General features: G+C 46.3%; 1 protein-coding gene across 1 annotated transcript in view; it reads left to right on the top strand.

Annotated features, from left to right (window-relative positions):
* The window catches only part of CTNNA1 (catenin alpha 1), a 166,980-nt gene that overhangs the window by 7,770 nt on the left and 149,332 nt on the right, over positions 1–9,878 (top strand). Inside the window, 1 exon segment of the mRNA XM_025206059.1 lies at positions 8,741–8,907. Within this exon segment, the coding sequence (XP_025061844.1) occupies positions 8,741–8,907 (167 nt within the window).

The raw sequence follows: 9,878 nt of genomic DNA, 5'->3' as shown, positions 1-9,878 counted from the left end.
AAAAAAACACCACCCCCCCCCCCCCCCCCAATTTCTCCTTGGAAGGGGTAGGTTCCATGACCTATGTATAGAGGAGATCCAAAGGAATAACGTAGCTTATCCTTGTAGTTTGGGTGCAAGGGAGTTGAATCTACCTTCTAAATAGTTCTGTAAATTTTTTTGTTGTTTGGAAAAGAGATACCACGGTAAACGATCCTATTTCAGTTCCTTCAGTTAATCTAAAATCCTTTCTCCTGGAAATAATTGTGTGTTTTATGAGAGGTTGTTAGCCATAGAGTTGGGCAGAAGGCAAGGCAGGGTGGCACCTTAGAGCAGACTTATTCAGTTAGTCTCTAAGATGCTGCTCTGCCTTGCCTTCTAAGTCAGGGCAGTCTAACTGGGGCTGCATGTGGCCTGTGAGGGTTAATGTGCATCTCCCAGACTCATCTGCTACCCCACTCATCTCTGTGGCTGCTGCTGCTGCAGGTGGATTCTCTAGGTTCCATGCCTGCCTCCATCAGCTTTTGTTTCCTGCTCTTGTCTTGATGGGTGGGGTAGCACAGACCATGGCACTGGGGGAGAGGGTGGCAGAGTGCAGCAGTGCATGTTGGGGAGGGGGGGGGGGGAGGGGATGATTCAGTGCATGATTCAAGTGGAGTGTGATCCTGGGGCTTGCACTAGTGTGGCCCCCAGGTCATGCAGTGCCTGGCCACTTGCAAGTTGGACAGCCTTCTAAGGTCCTTGACAGATGTTCTTTTTAAAGTATGATGATATCTAATCCAGGATCCCAGCAATCATACCTTCTGCCATGTCACATGTGCATGGCAGGACACTGTGTAGTTGGTTGGTTGGTTTTTTGGGGGGGGAGTGAGGGGAGGGGATTGGGGATTAGATCCCAATTGTGTCTTACTTGCCATTGCAGCAAGAGACCAGGATCATGATCCAGGGCTCCCCCTACACCAGCAAGTTGAAACTCTGGTGTCGACAATTAGCTGATTGTCATTTGGGGCTGAGAAACAAACCAGGGTCTGAAACTGGCCCCATCTAATCCCTGGTGTGAGCCAACGGTGGACTGATTGTCAAAACTCCAGCTGTTGGGCACAACTGGTTTTTACAGGTCCTGGGAGGTGGGGACCCTGGATTAGCCTGCCACCGCCCAAACCTGAAGTCTCCATGCCTGGGGATGAGTAAAAACTGCATGTTTTTCAGCGGCAGAATACATGTAGTTTTAGAGGTATGGGGGCACAGGAACCCCAGGATTGGTCTCTGGCAGCCTGGTCTCTGTGTATGGGGAGCTGTAAAAACCCATGCTGCCCTGGCATGGGGTCCTTGTGCTTGGACTCCCACAGCCCTTTCCCAGGCTCCTTGTGCCCAGGGACCTGTAAAAACCTGGTGTGCTGTTGGGCAAGAAAATGGATCCTCCCTGCCTCACGCATAGGTCTATCCCAGCTACCTCTGTTGGGGTCTGGGGGGAGCTGGGCCAGGCCTATCATGCGAAGGGGCTCTGCTCCCCTGCCCCAGCTCTGGGTGCAGCAGACTCTACTGCTGTCAAGATGTTTGCTTGGGGAGGGGAAGGGAGTCCCCCCCTGCCATGTGGACTCAGTCCAGCTCCTACCAAGACCCCAGCAGGGGTAGTTTGGGGGGGCTCTATCCCACCCCCCTGCTCCCAGCCACTGCTGACAGGTGCCAGCTGGCAGAAGAGGGGGTGGGGAGGAGGGACTGGAGAGCGAGGCTGTCAGACAGTCCCTTGGGAGGCTGCTGGAGTGCTGCTTCTGGCTGGGGCCAGTGCAGGCAGGCTCGGACTCCATCCCCTTCCCCCCCACCCCTGTGCCACCCAACAGGCAAACACCTATTGGGTTCAGTGGCACTTGTTTAAAGTGCCATGTGTTAGAGCACCTCCCTGATGGGCTGCCTGCACTGGTGTACCTGCCCTATAGCTTGAAGTAGTGTGTGTATGCTTCAGATGGGTGTACTGAAAGTGCAGTGGCCCATTAGTTTGCTGTAGTGTGCCACACAGGCTGCCCATACCACTTGTAGCACACATGTTACAGGTTGACCACCCCTGCAGTAGAATATGGGATAAGACACCCATCATATATTTAGCAATGTAAAGTATTGTCAGTTCTGTTCTTCTTATGTAATGCCACTGAGGAGGGTTAATCATATTACCTGAGAATGCTTTTGTGCTTTTGGAGAGCATGATTAGATTGAAACTAGAAAATGATCATTTTGTTTTGATGGACTGGAATCATAGTATATTTAAAAAGTACTTAGTCCTATTAGGTCTAATTGAATTTTTAGCATCTCTTATTGATGAGATCATGACATACAATCCTTGCTAGTTTGCCACCTTTGTTCTGTTTTATGACTTTTCCCTCTAACGTTTAGCATAAACCCAGGATTATAATGCAAAATAGACTAATTGCATAAGAATATGTAACAAGCCCAGAGCTACAATGTGACAGTTTATAATAATTGTATCCTTTTGTAAAAGAACTGAGTTTTCAAAAATAGCATCTTAAGCTACCTCCATTTCAAATAACTTTTTTAAATGCTAAGTTTTGGATTTGAATTGTACTTCAGTGTCAGAAATTAAAATATTTTCTTGGAAGACAATAAGTGCCTGCTTAGAGAATGGCAGTGTTCCTTCTTTTCCTTCATTCCCTTAAATCTGTGAAGTAAATTTGTCTGTGCTTTTCCTGTTTCTTTGGAAAATAGGAGTTTGAAAGCCACCTTTCTTCAGCTTCTAGAATAACAGTTAGATTTGCGATAACTTAAACTTTCCCCTCATTTATGAGAATTCATTTATCTTTTTAAATAGTTCTGTGACTAGCTGTTTGAACTCTGGTGACAGCATTTTGAAAGTTGTCTTTTATTAGAAATGAGAGGAATAACCTCTTGCTTCACAATTGACTTGTCACCTTTCAATTTAAAAGCAGTCCCTTCTCCCTATTCTTTCAACCTTTCTAGCTAACTGCTAAAGCATCATGTGTTGTTGTCTGAACTTAAAAATTGTCAGAGTACAGAGATGAGTGCAAGGGATCCTTCTCCTTATTGTCTTGTACTTAAGTAGTCTGGAGTCTATCCCTTAAAAGTAGTAAGACAGGGATTAGTGATAATCCTGTTGTGATAATTGGTTTTAGGCAATGTGTGTTAAAATCCATTTGCAATATCATTGCTTTGGGTTGTATTTATTAATGTAAAGAAACATTTTGGAGGCAATATGTTGCTGCTCTGGAGTGTGGATGCAGGATAAATTCGGAAGAAAGAATTCTGCTAGTTACAAATGCACATGGGTAGAAGTTTAGTTCCATGAACAGTTAATAACAAGTTATGCTAAGAAGTGTCCCACTTTGATTTATGATGTTATCATTAACTTGAAATGTTTGCATCAGAGATCATGCAAACCTTCCTCATGAAGCACTCCCCAAAATTTAAGTTAATGTTAGCAGGAATTAGGTGTGCACCAGAAGAGATTTTGGGGGCTGATACCAATAACTGATTTTTAAGGAGGCATATCGGCTGATACTGATCTGACTTCCGATACAGCTGTGTGCAGCTGGTAAGTCTGTTGTGGTGGATGGGGAGCAGGGAGGGAAGGGGCAGGGGGGTACGCAGATCAGGCCCCTGCGGTGACGGAGGGAATGGGGTTGGGTCAAGCACTGCCCAGCCAGGACAGGCTGGGGCGCGGGATGGAGCCGTGGCTCATCTGGGGGGCAGCTCCCACTGTTGTGTGCACCCTCGGAAGGCATGGGGTGGGAGGGGACGTGTACCCCCGGGTCTGCACAGAGGGGGCCGCAGGGGCGGGCTGGGGCCATGCCATATGTGTGTGAGGTGGGGAAGGAGGGTTGGGCCAGGGCTGTGCTTGGAGCAGGGGCGGAGGAGGGCTGCAGCCACCCCAGATTTCTCTGTAGTCCCCCCTCATAGCCTCCCTCCCAACACCACCGCAGCCGCCATGCTCCAGGAAGAGCCTGGAGCAGCCCTGGCCCCAGCCCACAGCTACAGTGCTCCACCACGCAGATATGGGGGCACAAGCCCCCATCGCCCCCTGTACACAGTAGTGAGAGGGCCCGCGCCTCCTGACCGAGCTGCAGCTCTGTCCTGTGCTCCACCCCACCCTGGCTGGGTAGTGCCTGTTCCAACCCTTGCCTCCCTCCCTCACCACGAGGGATATTGATCTGCCCTTCCCTCCCCTCCCCTTCCACCACAACAAACTTACCAGCTGCACACAGCTCTCCAAGCTGCTGGGCTGTGCTTCTCACTGCCTACGTGCTGCACTGTGGCTGTCCACATGCACGGCATTTATCAGCCAAGTTATTGGCCGTGTCAGGCTGATTTCCAATGCAATCAGTTTTCTTTATATCAGTGCTGATCCAATATTGGACTGATGTATCGGTGCACCTCTAGCAGGAATTTATGCATTAGTTTCCCTGTTCCCTTTTTAATCCTCTGTCCTTCGTCTTTCTTTTGCTCATTTAAGATATTCTTACTTCACGTAATCAGTTTTTATTAAGGCTTAAAGAAAACATGGCCCTGCTGGTAGTCACATCTGATTGTCTGCCTTGGACTTTTACATTTTCATGGTGTAAATGCTTTCATACACACCATTTCTTTCTTCCCCTCCTCTTCCCCCTTCCCCTGCCACTCCCAGCATTCAAATAGAGTAAGATTTGTATCTCGTAAATAATGCTAAATCTGAAACCCTTATACCATCTTTGAAAGTCTTGGCATAAGTAATATCTCCTATATATGTTAAAGTAGGGTTGGCAGGCTGGTCAATTGACTGCATATTTTTGACTGGTTAAAGATTATAACAGCTTTACAAAAAACCTACATTTTTTAGCTTTCTTGACAGAGATATGATTTTTTTTATTTTATTTTATGACGCAGTGTGCTTTTTCGATTTATTTTTTGGATCTATTGTCAATTTTTGACTGATATTTGACTGGTCAATTGCCTGAATTTTATTTGACTGGTCAAATACCCAACCTTATGGCAAAATGAACTCAGAATATTGCACATCTTAACTGGTTTTTGTGGTTTAAAAATGTGAAAAGACTAGATAAAGCAATTTTTGACATGGAAGGAGAACTAAGAATTGGCTTGCTTTGCTAAGCTAATTCAAAAAATCCTGCAGTAGGCAGATATGCACCTTTTATCTAGAATAGTAGAGACATCAGATTCTACACCAAAGGACTAGTGGTCTGAGGCTGGAGCTATTTCTGTACTTCAAGAACCAAAACCAAGTAACCACTACATAGGAATTCAGTAACTGGACAGTTACCACTTCAAAATCTGTAGAGGGGGTGAAACAGCACAGAAATACAGAATTTCATGTGGTAAACTACTGAAACAACATTTAGATAGGGTGAAGTATCTTTCGAAGTATCTTTCCCCATGTGGGAATTGGTGAATGTCATAATCTAAGAACTATTTTTTAATGTGGGTATGGGGAGATAGGTACATTGATACAACACTGGGTACATAGATGGGTACATTGGTACAGCATTAGCCTGGACATTAGCCTGGGCTGCAAGAATCAGGGCATATCTAACTGTAAATATTGAATGCCAGAGAAATGCTGACCATGGGAGACTGCCAGAGTATAACACTATGGAACTTTTGAGTATAGGACTAGACCAGGGGTTCCCAATCCCCAGCTCTTAGGCCAGATCCAGCTGCTGGTGCCACATCATTCAGCCTGTGGGTGACCCCACAGGCCTAAAAATTTGGCAGCGGGTGAATGGTGGTACTGCTCCCCTGCTGTCAAATTTCCAGGCCCATAGAGAGCCCCTCAACCCAAATAGCGTGGTTCTGCATGCTGCATTGAGTGCAGGGCAATGAGGGGCCAGAAGGTTGAGCGCCACTGGATTAGACTAAACTCTGAAGTCTTGAGGTTTTTTCCATATGTCTAAGTTTTGTACTTCCTTATTTATGGGAATTTTGTCTTTGTAGCTAGGGAAAGCCAGTCACATTTCAGGCAGGAGCTCATTTGGTTTAGGCCACCATTGCTATATTTCTTCTGAGAAGCACTCAAATATGCTACTAGATTTTGTACCCCATACTCAAGTGATGAAGTGCCTGGCCCATTGTTCTGCATAAACTCTACTTTATACTGCAGAAAAAATAAACCCAGATTTACACTTCAGATAGGACTTTCGAGCTCTCAGTTTCTCTCTATCTCCTTCTGAACACTCTGCAACCCAGAGGTGGGCAAAATGCGGCCTATGGGCCACATCCAGTCCTCCAACTGATTGTATCCAGCCCATGGGTCAGCAGCTGCAAAGTCGTAGGATCCGGCCTGTAGGGAGCTGGTGGTTCTAGCTGCAACATCGTGCTGGGCAGGCACATCCTGGCCCCATCCACAGCTTACACCATCTCCCGCCCTATGTACCAGAAGCAGTGCTGGGTGCATGCTGGCATCAGCTATGGATGCTGGCTGCGGGTTCCCGCTGGGGGGCGGAGTGACTGGCTGGGACCACAGCTGACGCACTGATGTAGCGGCATCACCTGTACACCCAGGAGGATGCCCTGATCCCCAGTGGGAATCAACCGCCTGCATCAACAGCTGATGCTGGTGTCTGCCAGGCACTGCTTCCGGTGCACAGGTTGGCAGCTGGTGTAAGCCGTGGGGCCATGCTGTAGGCATGGGACGGTTGGGGGAGGAAGGGGGGAGACAATGACAGAGGTGGCCCTGCCCACAATGAGCAGCAGCATCTGCTGCTTGGGTGCCAGGCAAAAGCTGAACTCAGCAATGGGTGTGCTTGCTGCCTCCTGGGCTCTTCTGTCTGTGGCTGCCCACGCTGGGGCTGCCCTATGGCTCCTCCCCACTGCTGCCCACCTCCTGTGCCAGGCCTGTGCTGTGGCAATGGTGGGGCAGAGCTGTAGGGCAGCCCTGGTGCAGGCCACAGACAGAAGGGCCCCAGAAGTGGCGAGCGTGCCTGCTGCTGGGCCCAGCTTTTTTCCCTTGCTGTGTTTAAACTTATGCATATAAATGCATAGTTCTGACTAAAAAAATTACCTGCTATTAGGGTAAAAATATGACTTTTCTGCTAGTTTCTTCACTTTGTTTTTGAATATGTACCAATTTTGAGCATAATGTGTTACAACTTTTAAGGGGGTGAAACTTCTGTCCACACTATTTAAATTATTGTAAATACATACCCAGCAACTCGCATAGAAAATTCATCAGGATGGATAAAAATCAATGATTTTTTTAGATCAGTTTTTTATTTTAATTGAATTTTTAATGTTTTTGTTGAGATGCTTGTTTTTAAAAATAAACCTATATAAAGATATGTTAAAGCTCAAAGATTTCACCATGGAATAGGGATTATAACTTCTAATTTTATACTATTTTGGACAATATATTCATGTAACCTTTTTTGAAAGGTTTTCTATAAATAGGTTACAACAGGCCATGGACTATATTAGAGGCTCCTCTACAGATGAGTAAAGATTGAAGAAAACCATTCTACCCAATGGTACTCAGTGCTCAGTCTAGAAGATCCCATTAAATATCTCTGATGCTTAGTTTCACTTATCAAACTGTGGATTTATGTCTCCAGAGATAACGTCCTTGTTAGCAGCAGTATGTGGAGACAAGAGATAACGGACCTGATTACCTACCCATCGTCCCTCTTGTCTCTGCAAGTTTGTGTACGTGGAGGCAAGCCCTTACTGCTCTCTAAAAGTGTAAAGGTTCAAGAAGTTAAATGAATAGATTATTGCTGTGGCTGGAGCAGATCTGGGCAAGGAGGAGGAGTCTGGAGATAAATGCAAGGAGGGAGGGGCAGAAGAAACAAAACAAACATTTTGAGCAGACTGTTTCAGAAGCCTTGAAGGATAAGTTTCTGAATATAGCCTCTTTGTTGATTTGAGGTCTAGTGAGGGAATGGTATGGTAGAAGGGAAAGCCTGTCATGGCAGCAGGCTTGCCAGGCCGAAATCAAAGGTGAGACGAAACCTAGAAGTGAAAAAAGCTCCAAGCTAATAACATGTGGCTGCAGTGCTCATTTGATGTCCTAATACAGCATGGCAAAAGTATCCCTTAAATATCTGTGATTAATCTAGTGAATTGGAGATAGTTCACTTCCCAATGACTTCACAAGTATCTGCTTCAGTTAGCTTTGGTAAATAAAATAACGAAGTGATAATTCAGTTTTCTGATGTAGCTGCAAAATTTAATCTAAAAAAAAAAATCAAAATAAATCACTGCTTTAAAATGTATAGTGTTTACCTTCTTAAAATGAAACCTACGTCTACCTCTGAGTTGTGAATAATATGCATTAAGGTTATATCAAACAAGAATGCACTCTTTGTAGAAAACAGTTATTAAGTTGAGGCTTCCTGACCAGTGATTTAAAATGTGATTTAAAACGATTTTGATTTAAATGCAATCCACCCTGGAATTCATATCCTGTTGCCAGCATATACAAAATTGTTTTTGACTTTGTGTACTGAACCTTCTGTAACACACTTTATGGATTTCTTGAATACACTCGCCAAACCATGTTTTGTGGAACTTTACATTCATATAGTATTTTTAGCATCTTTTCTTTTTTTTCTGTGCTTTTGGCTGTTCAGTGTAGAAAGCATGGGTGTTTTATAGTGATCGCTGGATGCTGTAAACCCTGAGCATCTTGTCAGCTAAGGTTCAGAAAGAAGAATTTACATGAAATGGTTCAAGGTGTACATTTTGAACTGGAATGTATGACAACGTTAAAATAATTTGTTTCTCAATCTTCCTAATACTTGTCCAGGTGACTTGATGAAGAGTGCATCAGGAGAGTTTGCAGATGATCCCTGTTCTTCTGTGAAACGAGGGAATATGGTACGCGCAGCCCGTGCCCTCCTGTCTGCTGTTACTCGGCTGCTTATTTTGGCTGATATGGCAGATGTCTACAAACTGCTTGTTCAACTTAAAGTTGTAAGTGTTTTTAAATCTGTAGTTCAGAGTGCTGTTTTCCTAATGTGCATTAGTAGGGACGTACCAAATTCATGATTTTGTGGATTCCACAAAATCTGGCATTACCTGAGAAATCCAGATAATACCTGCAGATTCTGTGTGGTGGTGGTGGGGGATTTACCACTGGGGCTGGGAAGGGGAGGAGCAAGGAGGCCTGCCTACTTGAAGTGCTGCTGTCAGTATGGCTGCTGCCTCATCCTTTGCTGCTGATTGGCTGTGAGGGCTGCTTGTCATGTGGCCCTGCCCCTCTCCAATGGGCAGAGACAGGGGTGAGGCTGCATGATGGACAGCCCTTGCAACCAATCAGTAGCAAGGGATGGGGCAGCCTGGCTTCCCTCAGCCAGAGGCATAGGACTGGGGTGCTGCACTCTGCCAGCAAAATGGCGGCCCAAGCCTGCATTCTGCCCATGAAATCATAGGGCAGACCGCAAGAATTAGGTAGGTCCCTATACATTAGGCTTATTCTGCCAAATAATCTATTTTGTGTACTGACCCTGTAACACTAGCGTGGGCAAAATACAGCCTGCGGGCAGAATTTGGCCCACCAGGCACTTTCATCTGGCCCACAGTGCCCACCAAATATTTGTACCCCAACCAGCCCTTCCACCCACCCATGAGGTTGAGAGTGAGGTGTATGTATACGTATACATACTCCCCCATATACTCTGTTACACCTCACTCCCACCCTCGTGGGCAGAAGGGCCTGGGCCAGCCAGCCAGCACGCAGTTTTCAGGCAGTTTCCGGCCACTGTTGCAGCCACTGGGGGACCTGCTCAGCTTCCCTGGCATCCCACTTGCTCCAGGCAGCAGGTAGGGAAATAGTGGGGGTGGGAGCAGAGCTGCAGCTGGGTGGGGAGCATGGGGCTGGTGGCAGTATGGAGCTCAGGTGGGCAGTGTGTGGGTATGAGGGAGGGTGGGGGGGCCCCCAAACC

Source organism: Alligator sinensis, unplaced genomic scaffold, assembly GCF_000455745.1.
Source record: "Alligator sinensis unplaced genomic scaffold, ASM45574v1 scaffold156_1, whole genome shotgun sequence".
NCBI lineage: Eukaryota > Metazoa > Chordata > Crocodylia > Alligatoridae > Alligator > Alligator sinensis.
Note: the sequence above shows the minus strand (reverse complement) of the source record. Positions and strands in the feature narration are given on the sequence as shown.